Consider the following 21,490-nt stretch of genomic DNA (forward strand, 5'->3'; position numbering starts at 1 on the left):
TGTGGGCTTTGTGCATATGAGATAAAAAGCTCTGTGTGTGTGCGCACAAGCACAAAAGACAAAGCAAGATCTTTTCTACATCACCTGCCTGGCTGCACAGCAGTAAAGCTAAGTTGATAAGGCAAACTGCAGGCATGGCAGTTAAGTCAGCCAAGCATCATGGAGGAGGAGGGCAGGCGTCGGCGTCCTTAGCACGTGATCCACTTCATTCGAGGCAGGTTGCTGCTATGGTATGTTTTTCTCATTCAGCTGTGTCCATTAACAACTGAGCAGAACCTCAGAGCACTGCGGTGTGTTCACATGCCTTTCAGTATTGTGGTTATTCTCCTCTCTGGGGAGGAATGTGAATCAGAAATGCCAGTGGGAAATCCGGCTTCCTTTTCCAGGTTCAAGGATTAAGAATAAGTCAGTGAAATAAATGTGGATTTCTGTGAGAGAAACACATTACACGGCTTATAAAGACTTCCTGACTGAATTTATTCAGGTCCTCCAATATTTATTTTTTTTCTCACAAAATTTACATAAAAAAAGTTTTTGCAGAGCGAAAGCACTGCCTCGGCAGGAGCATAGCTGAACCATGGCACAACTAAGACTGTAGTGAAAGACAACTGGTTATATAATGGTGCTCATAATTGAATAAGTGTTTCCCCAGATTGTTCAGTGATAGAACCAGAAATGTAGGGGTTTGTTTTTCAACACTTCTGAATGCTTAAAACACAAAACTCATGTCTAGTGTTGAAGTGATAATGGCTGATACTGCATTATATTGAACAGTCTAATATTCTGACCCATAAACGAGGGGGGCACAATATTAAAAAAACCAAGACCTTACCTGATTTCAATTATGACACCCTATTCCTCTTCAGCACGTCTCCTTGGCTGGCAGTGCACTGCTTCTAGTGCTCCTGCTTTAGTTCACTTCCTGGAAGAATGACCACTTGCGTTTGAGCATGTGAGCATCCCCCCCCCCCCCCCCCCCCCCACACACACACACACACACACACACACACACACACACACACAAAAAACCCTGCTTATTCATTGAAATGTGAGTGGTCACTGATCATTATTCAGGTCAGCTGCTTGTGGCAAATCCTCTGGACTTTGTAGTCAAATTCTGCATGGACAGTCTGGCCACTGGTTAGCCTGCTTAGCTTCTGGGGGTAGCCGGCAATCATCCAAAAAAGTGTAGCATTCCCCCCTCAGCTTGCCAATGAGACAATAGAACAGGGACTACAAATGTAAATGGCGCCAACGCCCCTTGCCTATGTTCATTACTATAATGCCATAACTGCCCAACCTAAGTTTGGAGTCCATATTAGTGAGATAAGGATGTTTTTTTTTGTTTTTTGTTTTTTTTAAATTAAATTAAATTTTATTTATTTAATTATTAAAACCATTGACTCACTTTTTCATTCGCAAGACTCTTCGCTTAATGCTTGTCATTATCAGCATACTGGATTTATTAAAGGATCATTTTTCAGCACTAGAGTTGTCGCAATGAAACTATTAACACAGCAGTATTAAAAGCATACATTTCTCCATCCCTCTGCTTTCAGTAACACCTGATTAAATTCAAGGAAAAAAAGAAAAAAAATCTGAAAAACCTGCTCGCATATAGAGCCCGGTGGGAGCAGGTGTTGTGTTGTAAAAGCTTCCAGCGTTCCTGCATAGCCTGATTATCCAGAATAATCCATGTATGAATGAATGTAAACATAGCAACGAAGGCTTCGGCTCTCTCCTCGGTGGCACATCAGCAGCTGCTTCTTGCATAGCTTTGTCGAGCTTGCCTCGCTTGCATTCCCACAGTCGTGATTCATGCCATCAAGTTTCCAGAATGAAACCTTTCTTCTCTCACCATTAGGCTATTGCCATCCCGGTTCCCTGTGAAGTGTGATGCCTTCATTTCATTTCTGACAGACTGTGGTGCAATAGATGTTTCCTCTAGTTCAGACGGCTTCAGAGGGCTGGTTTGAACTGAGGTAGTCGGCCTCGTTTCCTAGTCTTAAAGTACCGGTACTTTTTTTTTTTTTTTTTTTTTTTTCTCCTCAAACTGCAAAAAAGGCTGCCACCACACCAGCACTTCTGAACAGCTGTTTGAAGATTGACATGCTGTCTCTGGAAGAAATTGCTGCATTTTTTGCTCTGCTGGACCATGGCCTTTCTTACTGAGCCACTCACCGAAACAGCAGATGATGTCACTGCCAGAATTCATGAGATTTGAATTGTGTGTATAAATATATATAAAAAAGAAACACCGCCACCAACAGAAGCAGCCTACTGGGCTTGAATTATAGTAAGGAGAACATGTCCTATTTTCCTTGTCTAGGTAAAGTGAATAAATTGATTAGTTATGCAAGCTGTGTGGGTGAGGAAAAGATAAAATAAGCAATAAATGTTAAGATTTATTTCTAAACTGAGGCAATATGGTAGCTGATGCAATGTACAACAAGTCCAGTTTAATGTCAGCACCCTGTCGCCTATCAGCTGCTTTGCACTGAGCAACTTTTTGCCGTTTTCTTTCTGCAAAATTGCTCCAGATACCCGTTACTTGTACAATTTGTGGTATTATGGACATAATTTAACATTTGTTAACACGTATACTAGAACAAGAAACCATGAATGCAGATCACTAAATAAACCAGTGAGCCACTCAGTAACTGGAAGGTCAAGAAGATCAGCACGAGTTGCTGTTGCTAGTTGGCACAACGTTTTCTTTCCTCTCTCTCCTCAGGTTTGCCAAGCTGAACCAGCATGACAGTCTTCACTAGTGGGGATAGTTACAAAGCTTTCTTCATTATGAATGAGCATACATGTTTTTATTGAACATTTGAAGAACTAGCAAAAAAAACACAAACTCTTGTAGAGGACACAAAGTCCGAGATAGAAACGACAAGGAGCAGGTGCATCTAGTACAGGTAGAGCTGCTGCAAAAACCCACAGAGTTCAGCAGCCAGCGCAACAAATTCTGGATCCTTGGCTTTTAGTTGGCAGTTAGCAGCACATCCTGCGTCCAATGTGAAAGGACCTTTATGCTGTGCACTGTAACTCACAGCCATGGTCCTGGGTCAGCCCTGACTTTGTGTTAAAATAATCCTAAAGTAATAATGGTATTTCTAACCACTGATATACTAAAACTTTATCCTTTCAACAGCTGCTGAAAGTTAGGGGATCTAACTGCTATCGGATATTTATATAGAGATCCTCCGGCTTCAAACTGTATTACCCTTCAAGGACCTGCAGTTCAAAAAAGCGCCCCTCCGACAGCCAAACCATCTGTTCTCTGATTTGATAGTTACATTTGTGATTGACATGACATTGGCCAATCAGATGAAAGGAAGAAAAATAGGGTCAAAATTCGTACTTGTAACTTGCAGAGTTTCACCCGTATTTTTTGGCTAAGCCCACACACAAATTCTTTTTACACATACAAAACTGATTTACAAGTACAAAATATTTATGACCACAATTTGAGCCCATAGATGTCTGCCTTCTCGGAAATGATGAGCACAGAGCTGATTGGTGAATCACCTGTGTTGCTGCATGTGGAAATGGGATTTGAGTTTCTTTCAGCTATGAACGGTTGACTGGCACGTATGAATTAAGCTCATGACAAATATGTCATGCTGCGTGAAAAATAACTCATCATCTTAGCTGTCATTTAATTTTACCATCCTGCCCCTGAGAAGATCCCACACGCCTTTAGTGTCAGCATGTTTCCAATTCTACTGGCAGCAGTTCAGCTTCTATAAAAGTCGGATAAATAATCTCGGCGTTAGATTTACCCTTTCAGTGGAGGTCAGAAGGGTTCTTCTTTATGTGTGTCTGGTGGTTTTTGGCCATGGACGACACCCAGCCTCAGTGGTTAATGTCTTTGCTTAATGTTTACAGGTTTTTTTCTTTCTGCACATTAATGAATAAGAAAAATACTGTTGATGTGAAATGAAAATGCAATCTTAATCTCTCAAAGTAATAATGATTTTTATTTTGTATTTTAATTAAGATTACACCGTGCCATTTAGGAAAATTGCTGCTTTCATAGAAGGAGGCAAACTTTTTCTTTAGCGAAACCTTCTACTGCCCTTCTTGAGCAAACCAAATGATAAGGAATGATGGCAACAAAGTCTGTAACCTTTAGAAAATGCTAATTGCTCTGCATAACTGGGGGGAACAAAGAGCGAACCACGGTTCTAACAGGCTAAATCGTTGAGTGCGTTAAATGTCCTGCCCTGCATTATTTGTCAAATGGTATTTCATTTGTGTAGCTCGAAATATTAAAGCATAAAGTGGGATGACTTTCCAGAAGTCTCTGCTGGGGTCAATATTTTTCTTTTTGCATCTAGAATTGTCCTGTAAGAAAAATGGTAACTAGCTGCATCTATGAATCACCGAACTTTCTGTAACTGATCAATCCTTTGATTTGAAGAGGGGAAAAAGATATTAATGACTATTCTACTCAAACCCTAGAATAATAAACATCCTGAGGGTGGGTTTTTTTTTTTTGGTTCAATGTTGTTTTTAGAAAAGCTACTGATAATTGAAGGGAGGTTAATCCCTTATTAAGGAATCAGCTTAAATTATTATTGTTGAACACCCGCATTCACAAACCAGTAGAGTGGAAACTACTGTGAACTTTTCATTTTTTTTATTTGAATCTTGAATCCTTCCCCATTTCTTCTTCCATTGTTGGGTCCCTTCATTGCTTAGGGGAACTGGTGCTTGTCATTTGTCTCTGTACCCAGCCCTGATGTGTGCAGCAGGCTGAAACAAATTTGTAGATGTTCAGCTTGTTATTCTATTATGAACCAGCCACTGAATAGGGTCTTTCTAAATATTCACAAAGCGTTGCCTCTCCCTACTTTGTTTCACATTATGTTCTCATATTGGACTGTTGTCTGCTGAACCTCGAGCTATCATCCGGTGGCCTGATTGTCCCTTTACTGAAAAATGTTGATAATTGCCTTCCAGTGGAGCTGTAAAAGCTCTCCCTGCTGAGTCCATTGATTGGCTCTTTCTAACCAGTAGTGGGAAGGAGCAACTTGCCTGGGGCTCTCTGGCTCTGCACAGCACAGTAAGCTTGGCATGGCTTGGCGAAGCAGCCGTAGGGAGATGTATGGAGGGATGCTTGCAGGATTAGGGGCGCTGAGAACTGATTTGCTGATCATTATGTAAGCCACATCTGTCCTCTGTCCCCTCAGTGGCAGCCGGCCTCCCACGCTGAACACAGCCAAACCCGGCAGCAACGTGAAGCGATGAGACTGAGTTCTGCTTACAGAGTGGAAGCCAGGGGATGAGGCGGGGGGGGCGCTGAACATTGTCCTGGCTACTCGTCAGGAAAAAACATGAAGCAGCACGAAGATAGGGGTAGCTGGAAAAATGATATCCATATAATGGTGCTTTTAATTTTAGTATAAAAGCCTGCAAATGGATGTAGTAAATCATATTATCTTTGATTTAATGCTGTAAGAAAGTTGTTTTGTTCAACAATTTGTCTATATTTTATCATTTAGTCTGGAATTGTCATGACTGTTGAATATTCACATAGTCACGATAGTCATGGCTCGTTTGAAATTTTACTGCATTTTGCTTTCAGAACTACCTAAATGTTTTCAGATCCTCCTTCTGGGTTGCTGAAGATTTGTCATCTGCAATTCCATCACATCCCATTAGTTTGAGATTATTTGAGCTTTGTGACCTAGTATCCTTCTTGAGGCAGCCATTCTAACATGGGTACACTGTGGTCATAAAGTGATAGACACGATGAAGAGAAATAGACCTTCATATGATGCTCACCTGGTAGCATGGGGCCAAAACACTCATGTAGACAACTTGCTGGAAAAATGCGTCCTTTTGGTTTTCTGCAAAAGGAATGATATGTAGCGTGACAGGACAGAAATTTATTGCCTTGCTTAAGGATACCACATCAGTGCACGTGGTTTCTATCGCTGTACCTTGATTGGATGTAGGACTGAAAGCAGTTTGTGCTTTTGCATTTAAAAAAAAAAAAGAGGACCGTGGGATGACGACATCTAGCTCAGTTGGATCAACAAAATGCTCTTTGAGCTGGCAGTATTATAGTAGTGTAAAGTATTTCCATTCATTCACTTGCTCAGATGGGATATTAAGGAGCTTATCTGAATGTGTTTTCTCTGATAGGTTTGGACAAGAGCCAACAAAGGCTGTGATCACAGCCATGGCATTACTATTGGAGTGCCTTAAACATCCATTATATTATCTGTCCTCTGATAATTACGTTCTTTTAAATGGCACGGTGTAATCTAAAACCTTTCTAGAAACAAGTCCTGTCACTTGGCAATCATCTCAGTAATACCTCTTGGCAAATTTTTGGGCAGTTTTGTTTTTTAAGCATTATCTAAATTAACTAACTTCAATGGTTATCCTAAAAAACAGACTGCATGTGTTAAATTGCCAATTTCCTGACCTTGGTCCAATTTAGGGATTTATTACTGTTAGTTTACCAGGAAGTCCCGTTGAGATCACAATCTCACAATCAAAGTGTGATCTGGGCTAGGTAGCTGAAATACAACCCGACATATCTCAAAAATGGTACAAATACAACAAAAAAATATAAAATCTATAACAAAATGCACTATATATAATATCCATAACATAAAACGTTAAGTGGCTTCATGAAACAAACGTCCATAAGTCTTCTTCCCTGCATCCGTATAACTTCATTCATGTTCAAATTTAGGCCTTTCTGTAAAGTATTCCATGTCCAACGTGCATACTCAGAAAATGCCATTTTCCCAAGATCTGTCAGAACTCTTGGTTCATAAAAACAAACCATTCAGAGAGTGAAGCTGGTGACTATTGGTACTGGGAACAGGGATGGGTTTATAGGTAAACTATTAGTCTAGCCATTTAGAGGAAAATATACAAGTGCTGTTTTCTTTCATTGGTTAGTCAATGCCAACATGAAAAATCATAAGACATGCAATTATGAATCAGAGACGTTGCATTTGTAATCAAGCATGGTTTTAAAATTCTGGTCCCCTCAACCAGATTTTCGCAATCCTTGCTGTTGCAGAATCCTTCCATAGATTCCAGTACCTCTCTCACAGAGTCTTTGGTGTAATTTCTCTTTTTCAATTGCATTCCTCAGTCTCTTCATTAATAGATGTATATTTCATCTGGTACTAATTTTTTTTTTTTTTTTTTAGTACCTTCAAACTGTCTTCACATTAATGAACTAGATAAAACACTGACAGTTTGTTTTTTTTAATTGCAAAATAAACATCATGCAAGCGGTGAAACTGTTCACACAACATTTTAAAATCTCGAAATTGCCTTTTTTTGTGTCTGTGTGTCACGCTTCCAAGAATCAAAGAGTTTTGTGCCAGGAGAAGGCAGAGAAGCAGCCATCTGTCATGGCCTTTGTCCAGTCCTCTGCTCAGTATCTGTGGTTGCAGCAAAGCTGTGGATAATGACTCTTGTTGGTAGCTGAGACTGTGTGGCAGAGCAGCTGGGCTCTTTTTTCAGGGAGGTCTCAGCGCCTCAGTCGCCGCCCTGAGAGCCTGGTCTTTAGCAGTGGAGCTGGAGCCCAGGGGACATTTGAGAAGAGTCAGAACTCCCAGTCGGCTTTTCTTAAACTCAGTTTTTGGGTTGATGGGGAAAAAAAGCTACAAACACTTTATTTTTAATGGCATTAAAATATTCTACTACTTGTATTATGTTTGTACTCTTTACTGTCGCAAGTTGCTCATCTCTTAAATTGCATTTTTTTTAGAAGTAATAATTTATCCTTAAGGTTTATTTATCTATTACCTGTTCTCTTGCATATTGGTTTGACACCAAAGGAGATGCCCACATCTACAGTTTTGTTGAATCTCAGGCAATTTTGGCTGGTGGTATTTACAGTGGTACAGTGCTCTGCCTTTAGAAAGTACAGTCTAATGCTTCTATGTGATGAAGCAGGACAGCTGGCGCAAGCTGACGTGCCCGTGAAGAGGAGGGAAGAAGTGGAGGTAGAGGAGGAGCAGGGGGTGAGGTGAAACAGGAAAGGCACCTTTCCTGTTTCTCAATTGTGTCTCTTGGGGTTGAGGTGGATCTGCCTGTGATCTGACAGAACAGGAAAAGGAATTTAAAAAAAAAAAAAAAAAAAAAGCACAGAAAGGTTTCCTCTTCTCACGCTGAGCTACTGACTGCTCTCAGCAGGTGGAGAGGAAAGAGAAAACAGAACTATTGACCCAAGGTGGTCTGATTCATCCTCCTCTGAGAATGAATGGGCAGTTCTGTTCTCATCACATACCGCACCGCTGGTAATACCAGCTTTCCTTCTACTTCAAACATTATCCCAGACACCAGATTTCTTTCTTTCTTTTTTTTGTCATGAAAATTCAGTTCCTCAAATGCAGGAAATCTTTCTGAAGCAAATACACGATTAAATTGCAAAATTCACTAACAGAAAGTATTCACGAATATTAGGTGATCTTGATCCTGACTTGATTCCTAGTCTGTGTGATGTCATATTACGTCGACGTGTGACCAGAGTAGTGAATTTTCCAGCGCGTGTACGACTAGCTAGCGCGCATGAGGTTTGCCCATCTCCTCCTCCAGCTCTGTTCAGCCTGTGTTGGAGTCCTTCTATTGGAACTGAAGCAGGCTATTTCATTGGCCTGCGATTCTCCCAAAATCCAAAAAGTGGTCACCTTTCATTTACCATTTGAATCTTTGGTAAAATGATCAGTTTCTTGGTCCTCCTCCTGATTAAAGCTGTTCCTCCTCGATTACTAGTTTCACAGTGTGTCTTTTGTTCTGTCTCCTTCTCCTCACCTGCCCCTCACCTCCAACGGGTCGTGGCAAATGGCTGTCTCTCCCTAAGCCTGGTTAAGGGAGTTTTTCCTTCCCGCTGTCACCAGGTGCTCATAGTGGGTCATGTTCTCCCCGTGTTAGCCTGGGTTCTCTCCGGGTACTCCTGCTTTCTCCTGTAGTCCAAAGACATGCAGTAGTAGGGTTCTGTTAACTGGTCATTCTAAATTGCCCATGGGTACGAATGGTTGTCTGTCTCTGTGTGTAAGCCCTTCGACAGACAGTCAACCTATCCAGGGTGTTCTGTCTTTCACCCTATGGTAGCTGGGATAGACTCCAGCCCACCCGCGACCCTGAAAAGGATACGCAAAAGAGAATGGATGGATGGATATATGAAAATAAACATGGATTTACTAAAGTCAATTGTTACAATTTCATGTGCAGTAGCACTCAGCGGTCACTGCGGATGAGGCTTTTTTGTGGAACGGCGGCTGCAACTTCTGAACAAAGGTGTACGTGGATGCTGGGTTGGATCCAGGAGTGGCTGGGCTGGATATGAATAGAATCACTGAGAGTAAAATAAATTAGAAATTTTTGGAGGACATTTGCTTAAGGACTACTTTCAGCTGCGGTCAAAATCCAGAATTGAATAGCTATGATCTTTGTGCAGCAAAAAGCAAAGTAATCAGATTTTGAGCTAATTTTGCCTGCAGTTTGATTGCAATCTTTGTGGGTTAGGAAAATCCATCAGGTGGACACAACAAACAGGAATTCAAACATCTGACTTTCCTCAAATTGTCTTTCTTTTAAAAAAATAATTTTATTTTATTTTTTTTTACAGTCAGTAGGCAAGAAAATGAATTACAAAACGAGAGGAAGAGGGAAATACGGGACCAGTGCTTTTATTTTCTTCTGTCCTTTTCAGTCCTTTTAAGGTGGCACTATTACCTCGGCATTGTATCCGTACAAATAAAATACCAGTCTGAAAACATGTCAGTCGCCAGCTCACATGTGCAACCGATTCTGCCGTGGGTGTCACAACAACCTTAGTAGAAAGACTGAATTCAGCTTACATGAGGGGCAGTGTTTTGTTCAACTTTCTAGTTGGATTTAAAAAAAAAAAACACAAAACTGTTCCGGCTTTCATGAATTAAAAAAACAACATCTGTGGTTCATCTGTGAAATCCCAAACCTCAAGCAGTCTCTGTACCCACGGATGGGAAAGAAATAATAAGACACAGAGCGGAAAAACAGAAATGAATGTAAGCCAGACATCTGTCTCTGAGTGACCACACATACACTACCTTTGATTCCTTTGCTCAGGCAGAAGCAGACCTACTGCTGCTTTTGTGAGCGTCTCTGGCATGTTGGAACTGTGTGGCTCTGATGTCCCTCAACAGCTGCTGAGAGTCTAAACCCACAGCACCAGCATCAGTCCCACTATCTGACCAAATAGCAGACATAATCTGCTGTTGGGCAGATTAGCAGAAGACCACATCGGCATGGAAATGAGGTTAGGCAGCCAGCGTTTCAGAGAGCCTCGCCATAATCTGAAAATCCCTCCATCGAGGTCACCAGGAGGAAAACCGATGGACCAGTGACTACAGTTTCACTACCCTTAAAAATGCCCCCAATTCAGGTGATGCCCAGGCTGAATATATGCTATCCTTATTAATTTCCCTCATATCATTAAAACATGTGGACTTCTTTTTACGCAAGATGTTTGCATGTAGGTCATCAGTAGCCACTGGCACATTAAATCACATCATTGCTGTGGAAAATGCTCCTCTTTGAGTGGCTACAAGTCGTCATAGTTGCCCTGCCACATAACAGTTTGCCTTCATGTTGCAGCCTATGCTCTTTAGGTATACATTTTTCTCTTTGAGTAAACTGATGCTATTGTAGTATGTGAAAAATGTGCAAAACACCTCTCCCACGAGGCATCCTAACCCTGTGCCTGAAACACATCAACCCCTTTCCAGAACAGAGGAACGGCAGCTCTGTTCCCACCTCTAAGCGAGTGAGTTCCTCAGCATGCTTCAAAGGAATCAGAATTCTACCACATGTATCTACAATTGACTTCTTCCTGTCACTAACAACAGTCCATGGGCACAGGTGAGGGTAGGAGTGTAGATGCACCTGTAATCTACAGGTTCAGCTTCACGCTCAGTTGTCTTTAACAAAAACAGATCGGTTCTACGATGGCCGAGGCTGCGCCGAGAGCTCTGTAAACCGTCTGATGTTTGGGAGGAGGAATACAGGGAGCAGTCTAGAGCTCAGTATTCAGAGGGAGACACCTTTTTAATAATGCGTGTCGCTCCAAGGAGACAAATTCGTCAATTTGGACAGACTGATATCACATTTTTAGGTAGATTAAGGAACGCGGCTTTGTCTCCATGTCTTATGCAAATACTCACACATTTGCTGCCTGATACTCTCGGTCTGTCTTTTATGAGTCTGTGTGCAAACACTGACTGACATGTGGCCTTTTGTCATCAGTTAAATAGACCACTAAAAGGCTACATTAAATTTAATGAGGGCTCATGGTGCCAGGTGACAGGAGTTACATCCCTGTGCTTTCAGCTCTCTCGCAGCTTTTCTTCTTCTCTTCCCTCTGCTTTCCTTTAGAGCATTTGTTCCTGTTTGCGTTGCATTTAAGACGTTTTGGGGGCCTGTCAGTTAATATGAGAGTGCTGCATGGAGACAATGTGCCCTGTGAGGATCATGGTGTCACTCTTTCAGTGACTTATCAGGGTGTTTGGGCTGAGTCTTAAATATTGATGGAGCCGAAAAGTGCCCAGAGTGGAATGAGTTTGTGGCAGCGTGGATGCTTTGTGATGATGGTGATTAGCAGAAAGGAGGGAGGCAATACTCTGCTGTGGAGTACCGCAGAGACGCAGATGATCATGTCTGGTATCGCCTTAGTTTCCGTTCCCTTTCAAGCCGCCTCTGGTCCCGTTGTGTGTTGCTCATGAATATTCATTCTCCGGCTGAGATGAAACTAAATTTAACTTTCACTATTGTCAAAAAGATGGTTTAAAGGTACTAAGGTCATAATAAAAGTAATCATTTATATTACAATATTTTAATGTGGTCGTTTCACATTGTTTAACGAATATACAAGGTAGAATATGAAAGTACTTTATACAAACTGTATGAAATGTACTGATGCTTGAGAGGGTCTAGACAAACTAATTTATAAACATTTTCTTCAGTAAAAAAAACAAAAAAACCTCACAAACGAATGAAGTCGTTAAAGGGTTTGTGTTCCGTGACAAACTCTTTGCTGCTTCTGGCTGCATGCCTGCCTTTTGATCAGCGGTTTTACATTTTCTTCAGCAGATTTAGCAGCTATTCAAACCAAAATCAGCCATGCATTAAAGCAGCACAGCTGGCTTTGTTGGGAGAGTCTTGCTTCAGGTACTTACGAAACATGAAATACAAAAGATTTAGCAGGTGTTCAAACCAAAATCGGGTTCTTGAATTTTAAGCTTTTTCACATCCTAAATCGCTGAACAGTAGTGTATCAGTAGTTTGTCTGGGTAGACCCGGAAGTTTGGAGTTCTGTGTCTATCCTGCGGTCGTCTGCCAGCTACTTCTGTTTGAAGCAAAGGAGCAGGGGCTATATTTTAGGGTGAGGCTGGACATCTATCGCTAAGGCAAAAGAAACTCATTCTGGATGCTTGTATCCAACACACCGTTCTTTACTACCCAATCTCATCACCAGAGCTGATGAAAATAGGTTAATTGATTGACGAATTAAAAGTTCGCTCTCGCTTGTCCACAGTGGGCCAGTGCATCCGTATGAACTCGTCAGGTAGGACCTATAGTGCTATACCTGGAATCGAAAACCCAGGCACTACACCCTAGACTACGGGTGTCAAACTTGTGGCCCCGGCAAACGAAATAATTTCACGTCAGCCGGTATGTGTGAGCCAAATCTTCAGCCCTGCTAAGAATCCATACAGGCAAATGCGAGACTTTATTTTGATGGGCACATGTTGTAACCAATCACGTGCAAAGATGGACTGGGGTCAAGAAAGAAAGAAGGAAGGGGTGGGCAGATGTTCTGGGGAGCAGAGATGCAGAAATGTGTGCATGTAGCACAGAGTCACAGCTCAGTGTCTGAGTGTCTAAATGAGGTTCGCAGGCCCAACTGTGTGCTTGAAGCCATTTATAATCTAACTCGCCGTAAACAAGCAAGCAGAAATTTTGGACTTTTAACTGTATTTTAATAAGTTTTACAGTTTTTTCCTACGGATTAAAAACCTCCCTTGGCCATTCATACTACTCAAAGTAATGAAGCAATAAACAACTAAAGATTGAAGCGTTTGTTTTTCACTTTCTACTATAGAAATGTCAGTTGTTTAAAAAAAAACAAAAACAAAAAAAAAACGACTACAGTTAAAAAAAACAAAAAACGAAAAATGGGGGAAAAAAAAAACCTGACCAGGCTGGGCAACGAGCTACCAGAAGTTTCTTACAATTTGAGTTCAGAGTTGTCAGCTTTTTCTTTATCGCGTAGAAAATGCAGTTAAATGTAACTTCTTTACACTGAGAGACAGGGGAGTTTCGCTGGTCTGGCCCACTTAAGATCGAAGTGGTCAGTATGGACTGATTCTTATATAGCGCTCAGTGCTTTCTAAGTACATTCACACACACTCATACTCCGATGGATGCACCTGCTCTACCTCCTGAGCCACCCCTTATTATGTGGCCTATGAGTTAAAATGAGTTTGACACCCCTGCTCTAGACCCTTCGTGGAGCTCTAACCTGTGTCTTTCGTAGCTGAGCCTTGAGCAGTGTTTCAGGTTCAACCTAAATAAATGACATAGATGCAACACCCTGGGTCACGATCCCTGCCATTGCAAAGTTGTAAATTAAACTACACAAATTTGGCACCCTCATTACAAAAAGTAATTTACCACAAGCTTGTGTGATTGGACAATGCTGCATTCTTTCATGTGCCATTGAATTTGAGTTTGGCTTCATTAAAATTTGTCTGCTACTGTAAATCAGCTCTGGGGTTACTTGTAGAGCTTTAGGAAAATGTGTGAAATGTAATGAAATCCTGCTTAATCCTGTGAGGGCTAAATCCTTATAACAGTCACTGTAACCTTAAACATAACTGGTGTTTTTGAAGAGGGGTGGGGAAAAATAATTTTTGTAAGAATTGCAGATAGTTTGTATGTTTCAGAATGTTTCTCTTCCTCTAAGTCCAGTCTGAATAATGAGCACAGCATATAACCTTGCAAGGTGCAGCAGTAACCAGTTGGTTGGTATGACACGCAGTGAAGTATTCAGGTCAAGTTGTTTTATTTTCCCGAAGTAATGACATCTCCATGAACCTTAGCAACAAGAATGACTTAACTGTAATACTCCATGCCTAGCTGTGCCACAATCCAGTTAACTAAGAAAAAACAAGTAGATTTTAAATGAATACACTCAGTTTATGGGGTTTTCTGGTGGCCCTCCTTACCTTCTTTTACTCATCCAGACCATGTGGGCATCACTGTTAACTAGGGCTGCCACAAACGATTATTTTGATAGTCGACTAGTCACCGATTATTTTTGCGATTAGTCGACTAATCAGATCATCATCCATTGGACGTACAGCGTACAGCTTATTGCACCAGCAGCATCTGCTCTTATATAACTATCATTAGCTTACAGCTTGAAGTGTTTGTGCTAACTAAAAATAAAGACAAGATGGTAGTTTATTAATTTTTAATGAAATTTGCAGATTGTTTCGGTGAAGTTTAATAAACTCCTTGCTTTCTAAAATATAACAGGACACCGGAGTATATTCTCCAGCGTCTCACACTTCTCATAATCAGCTGTCTGCTTGACAGTTTTAGCTGTGCAAAAACTATACCTTTAATCTTAGCCAAACCGATTTACTTAGGAACAAATAAAATACTAAAGAAAGCCAAACAATAACATTTAAGTTATCTAAGTGACTTATATATATGTTTAACCTGACTAGCGAAAGACGGCGGTGGGTTTGAAAACGATTTGCCGGGAGTCCGGTGTTCTCACGGCTCTAGTTAGCCTTGCCCCCGCCTAGCTAACGAGCTAGTGGGTAACAGACGTCTCCGAAAACGTCAGAGCGCTTTTGAAAATATGTGGTGTCTTGATAAACTGAGCAGATATTTGAGGTTTACACAGCTACATTCTCACCTGAAAATATGTTAAACGTTTATTTTGTGACCCAGAAAGAATAATAAGAGTAAAGTTAAAACTAACTAGCTGCCGCCATTGTTGACAGCTGCGCTATGAATTCTGGGACACAGCTTCTTCTTCTTCGGGGTTTAACGGCAGCTGGCATCCTTGGACATGCAGTGCTGCCATCTTCTGTTTCAGTCCGTTATTACACTCTTAAATCCTACTACTCATTCCTGCGTCCTTTGTGATCTTACAAAGCTTCAAACGATGCGTCGACTATTAAATTAGTCGTCGACGATTTTAATAGTCGACATAATCGTGACTAGTCGACTAATCGTGGCAGCCCTACTGTTAACCATGGCCACCTTGAGCTGAATTAATCCTGTTTGCTTGTTGTGTAGAGAGAACTCTTTTATATCCTCTACCTGACTCTAACCAAACCTAACAGTTTAGTGCGACTCTGATGTGAAGGTTTTTGCATCTAGATATCAGCTTTATTAGTTAGTAGAGATGTTCACTTTTAACTGCTGTTGTTCTTCACATTTCTAGCTTTTCAGTGACAAACTTGCAGGCTGCTTTTAGTGTGAAGCTCTTTTAGTCACTGTGTTGTTTTAACCTGCCACCCACAGCACAAAACCTTAAAACTTTGCAGACTTTTACTTTTTCTTTTCCTCTTTCATTACCCACGTGTGGACAGTTGTTTTCATGCCCATCCTTTTCCCGTCTATTTCAATTACTTTCCTTTCTTTAACCACCCGCCCACGTCCTGCGTCCACAAAACTAAACATGTGCACACATTAGCTGAAAACTTTCCCCCCTCTCCTTGTCTTGTTTTTCAAGGTCTTGTTGAGCAGCAGGAAAAACCCCAGAGGAATATTGTGGCGATGTGCGCTGAAATTTTAATCAGGAGGAAATGGGGCGGCACAGTACTGTTCCTTTATAGTATGAATTTGCACAGATGGACTCTTGCTGCTTGTCAGATCCATATGCAACACACTGAAGGTGTCTGCAACAGAAAGGGAATGAAGTAGTGAGATCATGGGGTCGGAAAAGGGAGACCATGAAAGAAAGGAAGGAGCGGAATCAGTTTAAAAACAAACAAAACTTATTTCATTTATCCACACCGTCTAGTCAGTCATCTTACAAATGGGCTGAAGGTTTTCTTCGGTTGACCTAAGAGGTTGAGTACTTCATGAAGGGATGATGTCTTGGAGCACACAAGTCTTCATTGGAAAAGTCAGAATTTAGATTGAATCGTGAGTTGATGCAGTTTTCTTCACACAATTTAATCTGCTCTAATCAATGTACGAAAGCTGTCCAGTACAGTTATTACAGCTATTAAAGTTACAGAGTATTCAAGTACAATTCAAGTTTACCATACTAAAATTGGAAGTCTAATTCAGGCACTGAGAATGTTTGCAGTGCCATTTATCAACAGAAGCTATTACTGGCTGCCCCGTTATTCTCAAGGGGTTGTTACAGCGGGCAACTCCGCATGTCTGATTTACCAAATCAAATCAAACCTTTCCTTCTGCAACCCCAAAGGGATTTCTCTCTCTCTCATCCTGGGACTGAACCGCAGATTTTCTGCTTGTTAGCCAAATGTGTGAACCATTAAACTATGCAGCCATGCTACGTATCAAAAGAGGATATAGTAGTAGTTCCTGTATTTCAGGCAGCCCCAGTTGCCTAAGTATAAGGCCTCCCAACTTGGGGATTGCTGGTTTTTGAGCTTCGTGTGGTGTGTGAGAAGCATGGCAGGTTATTTACTTGGTTAACTAATTAACTGATAAAACATAAGCATTACAGGGTTAGCTGGTGGTTTGATATCCACTTTCTTCAGTCTGTATGTCACAGTCGATGAGGATCAGTTTATCGCAGTGTTGCATACAAATATTGCCTCTGACATTAGTGCCAGTTTTGTGATACCACGCCAATGGCAGCATTTTGGCAGTAACTGTTGTCTGATAGACTGGCATAGAATCTCTTTTAGTTTGAGGAGGGTGTTGGTGGAAAACTGGTATTTGAGTGGTCAAAAAGACAATAAATATGCTGTTCAAGGTTTTCCACCCCAAAGTTTACCAGCCAGTTTCTATGGTTTGCTTGTTTTGTAGTACTCATGGCCCCAAGCTAGAGCATGGCCCCTGGATGTGTAACTATAAATTCCTCTTTCGTCAGATTTGGTCATCTTCAACCGTCATATTTGTTACACCAGAAACGCGTTGTTAAGCTTGTGGGAATGTTTTGCCCCCAGATGGAGCAGAAAATTTCCCATACAAGGTCATACTGAGTAATGCATATATTAACTTGACAAAAATCTAAACCTAACATAACCCTTAAATTGTCAAAATGATCTCTGGGTCAAAGGGGTGGGGGTGGGGGGGGAGTCTGTGCCTGAGTCTGAAGGCTTAATCAAAAAGATTAACCTAAAACGAAATCTTTGTGGTTATATACTGTCCATTAGTTTGTTATTCAGGGTCGTATTCCTCTAAGCCAGCAGTCTGTTTAATAATTCATAGTATTTCATGCAGTCAGTGGTGCCATTTGTATTTAAAGTGTTTCACTAATTGCCTCCTCCAGTCGAGCTAATTATTTCTCCATTGTGCTGTGATCCTGTAATTCACAATGCAGAGTCACTGAAAGTCACTCAGCGTGTAGAATGACTAAGTGCAAGAAGAAACACACACACACACAGGTGGAGGGTGTGTGTGTGTGTGTGTGTGTGTGTGTGTGTGTGTGTGTCAGGGCATTGATATTCTCCTCACAGGGTTGTCAAGCATGAAATAGAAGAGTACACTTTCTGTGGATGAACTCTCAGCAGAGCATTGTTAGATAGTGAGAGCTGATGCTCTGGAGAAATCTCTTAGCTGACACAGATACTGACGGGGTGAGGTAAAAAAGACTGTTGTGTAAACGACTTATGTTGGTTTTTCACATTTTATCTCATTAACAACAAAAAAGGTGTCTTTTACCATCCTCCTGACCATTTCTGTGTGCGAGGTGGCTGAGCCTTTGCAGGTTTGGCGTGGGAGGTTGTGCGCTGGTTTGGAACAGAAATGTCTAGCACTTGAGATTCAGCTTCAGTCAACTGGACAATCAATGATTATGTGACTTTGCCGTTTTTACTCTTCAATCAATCTCCAATTTTCACTGCACTTCCACATTACTAACCGCTGGCAAACGTTATTTTTGGTGCACATCCAAATTGATCCCCAATCACTGGATTAGCAGATGTTTTAGAGACGTGCTATTCTTCTGTTAGTCAGTCACAACTCTGCTCATCCTTGTTACCACATTCATCTAAGGGCCTCCCCATGCCTGCCGCCTAGTGCCGGGCAAACGGCACCTTACGAGAAAGCTGACGCCAAATTTACATCACATCCCCTGTCGCAAGCCGCCATTTTTGCTGATCGTGCACGTTTCAACTGACTTTTACTGAAATGAAGAGATGAGTCGACAGTCATGTCTCTTTTATATATATCAGTCCAGAAGCTCAGCGATTCTACAGGTGGAGGTGCTGCAATAGTTTGAAAAGATGGGATCACTCTGTATTTCTTTTGTTTCTGTTTTTGTTTTTTGCTTCCACTTTTTTTTCATATTCACCTTCTTGTACCAATCCTGATGTGGAGGTTTTGTCTGAGTGATTTAGTTATTTACACAGCATTACAAGCTTGGCCCAGAAAAGAACCACTTCTTTTGGGCTGCCAGCAACCATTTGATGTGGTTTGCGTGTCTGGCCTGGGTGCCACCTGGATACCTCCTTGGTGAAGTGTTTTCGGCATGTCCTACTACTTACTGGGTCAGTTAATGCGTTTCACCTAAGCATTTACTTCATTGATACACAGTCTACGATGTGGCACTTATTTCCAAAGAATTACTAAAATAGGAGGAACTTGAGGAGCAAAGTTAAACCAAGATACCAACTTGCAAGCGTGCATAAGAAGCAGCTGGTTGTGACTGAAGCTAGAAGTTCTCTTACATTGCTTGCTTAATAGCTTCAAGCTGAAATTGGTTGAACATGTTGTGAATGATTGTTATAAATCAGGAAGTTCTGGAAGCTCTTCCCTACTTAAAATATCCTTTTGCCGTACAGTTGTAAGACACACTGGAGTACAAAATATGAACATCTGTGGAAATGTGTGCTGTATGTCCACATGGCAGCCAATATACTGTTCACTGGTTAATCCAGCCATCAGAGCAGAGCAAATGCAGATGTGTCTGTGTGTATGACGGTGCTCATAACCATCCCTCTGTCCAATTCTGTTTTTTCCATCAGGGAGTGAATCGTGCGGGGAAGGGCGCTCAGCTGGGACGCAACGGTGTGCGGCGAAAAGACTGGCATGACTATGAAGCAATCAAAAGAGACGCATCTCGATCTGGTTTGTCAAAATCTCTTTTTACAACTCCTGAAAAAATGAAACTTAATGAAGAAAGATGCTTTTGGATTTGCACACACACACACACATCCAGAGCGTTGCTCTCCTGGTATCCAGCAAGGGTGTAAATCTGTGCTTTGGATACATTTCTGGTGCCATAAATACTGTTTATATCTTCTACAATCATCACTGATTGGGTTTAATTTTCTGTTCAGGGAAAACAGCTTTTACACACTGAGTGTAAATTAGTCCAAATGGGTTTATCTCCTGAAATGAGCCGTTAAAGGCTAAAAGTTATTTTCCACTCTTCTTTCCTTTTGGAGGGAAACGTGGGTAATTTCTGCTTAATGAAACATGCATGTCTGTAGATGATTAGAGTTGTTTTTTGTTCTCCACAGGACCATACTTCTTCTTTTAATGAATCCCCAAAATATGGTGATGTAATATTATCCTGTGTGGCTTTTTCTTTTGTCGTTTTGTTCTCAAACATTAATCTCCGATTTATATATCCAGAGACAAACTAATATATTTTAGATTAGTTTTGACTTCAGCTATAGTTAACAAGTGGGTGTGAAGAGTGTTCTAGGATGGATGCAGCTTCTAGGTCTAAAAGGTGGAGCTTTCTAAGCATGAGAAGGGGGCGACTCCTGTGGGTCCAAAAGGGGGGGGGGGGGGGGGGGTGTGGGTGTGTGTGTGTGTGTGTGTGTGTGTGTGTGTGTGTGTGAAAAAACATTTCCTGATGAGGTCATGGACTCAATTGCTAATTTGAAGTGTTCTTAAATAAAACACAGCATTCATTTGAGTAAATTGGTATTACAGTGAATATAATTTTAATTCCAGTTATAATTCTGTAATTCTAGTTCGTTAAGTTCTTTTCTTTATCTCGTGCACGCCTCTCTTCCTGTAGTGATGCAGTCACTAAAAGCCCAAATTCACTTACTGTTTAATTTCTCCCCTCTTGTTGAATTTCTGTGAAGAGAATGACGTGTGAGATTTGCTTGCTCCCTTTTGGTCTGTATAGATTGAAGTTTTTGTGATGAAATGTTGTTCATTTGTAGGTAACGGTGAACAGGGGAAGCCGTTCCCCCTGACTGATGCTGACCGGGTCGATCAAGCCTACAGAGAAAACGGCTTCAACATTTACGTCAGCGACCGCATCTCCCTGAACCGCTCTGTTCCTGACATCCGCCATCCAAAGTGAGTTATGTGTGTTTTCGGTAGAACACCAAAAAACTTGTCACTTTATAGTCTTATTCATATGTTTAAAGATAAATCTGCAGAGTCTCTAGCGTCACTCTGTATATGAGACTGCACATTACTGGCCTGCGTAGTAAAACACTCAAAGTTTTACTACACGAGCTGCCATTTGATTAGCAGTAGAGTTTTTACAGAGGTAGACTTCATGAGTCAGTGAATAACTGAGTGTTGTTCAGTGCTGTTCCAACAGGCTTATGTTGGGGATTTTTATCACATCTCAATCTGCCATATCAGTCATTTCTATTGAGTGTGAGGTGGGCACCAGATTAAAAGAAAAAGAGAAAACACTTCTTAAAATTTCTAGCGAAGTGGCCAGTAGCCTCAGGCAAAACTGCCATTTTCTACAAAAAATACATCTCTGTTGGTGTGAGCATTTTCATCATAGAGGCAAAAATGGGCCACACAGGACCAAGGGTCTGCAGGTTTTCATTCCAGCCAAAGACTGCAGCAGGTTATTTTACAGATTGGCATTCCATCAACCGGAGAGGAAAAAAATGAATCACCTGCTGCAGTCCTTTAGCTGGATTGAAAACCTGCTGGTTCTCAGCTCTTTGTGTAAGATACATGTTGTGCAAGGCTAATATTTGAAATCAGTGATTCAGATAAGCTTTCTGCTCAACAAGATGCTGATTTACACTAATTAATAGTGAAGGTCAGTGGAAATGTTTCTTTTTTTTTTTTTTTTGCCTTGAAAAGGACGGGAAAGGCGTTCATAATGTTTAGGTTTAAGCATAAAACTGTGTATTACAGTGCTTTACAGAACAGAACACAGGCATACTCGCACAAACACAATCAATGTGTTCATTGCTGTTTAGCTGAGAGTACGGATGTCAAACATGAGGCCTTGGGAGTAGCCAGCAGGCTGGCTTTTGGCTTGAAAGAAAAAACAGTGAAACTTGCAGTGAAATATATTTTAAAA

The 21,490-nt window shown here is 41.2% G+C and overlaps 1 protein-coding gene across 1 annotated transcript in view; it reads left to right on the forward strand.

The window, feature by feature from the left end:
- LOC147320357 (polypeptide N-acetylgalactosaminyltransferase 10-like) overlaps positions 1-21,490 on the forward strand; it is a 124,161-nt gene that overhangs the window by 14,458 nt on the left and 88,213 nt on the right. Inside the window, exons 2-3 of the mRNA XM_086308265.1 lie at positions 19,215-19,317; positions 20,373-20,511. Coding sequence (XP_086164391.1) covers positions 19,215-19,317; positions 20,373-20,511 — 242 coding nt within the window. The remainder of the gene's footprint in view (positions 1-19,214; positions 19,318-20,372; positions 20,512-21,490) is intronic.

The sequence above is a fragment of the Aulonocara sp. 'chitande type north' Nkhata Bay genome, linkage group LG10, assembly GCF_057382095.1.
Source record: "Aulonocara sp. 'chitande type north' Nkhata Bay isolate Kocher_YH1m ecotype deep benthic linkage group LG10, A_spYH_male_GT1.1, whole genome shotgun sequence".
Lineage (NCBI taxonomy): Eukaryota > Metazoa > Chordata > Actinopteri > Cichliformes > Cichlidae > Aulonocara > Aulonocara sp. 'chitande type north' Nkhata Bay.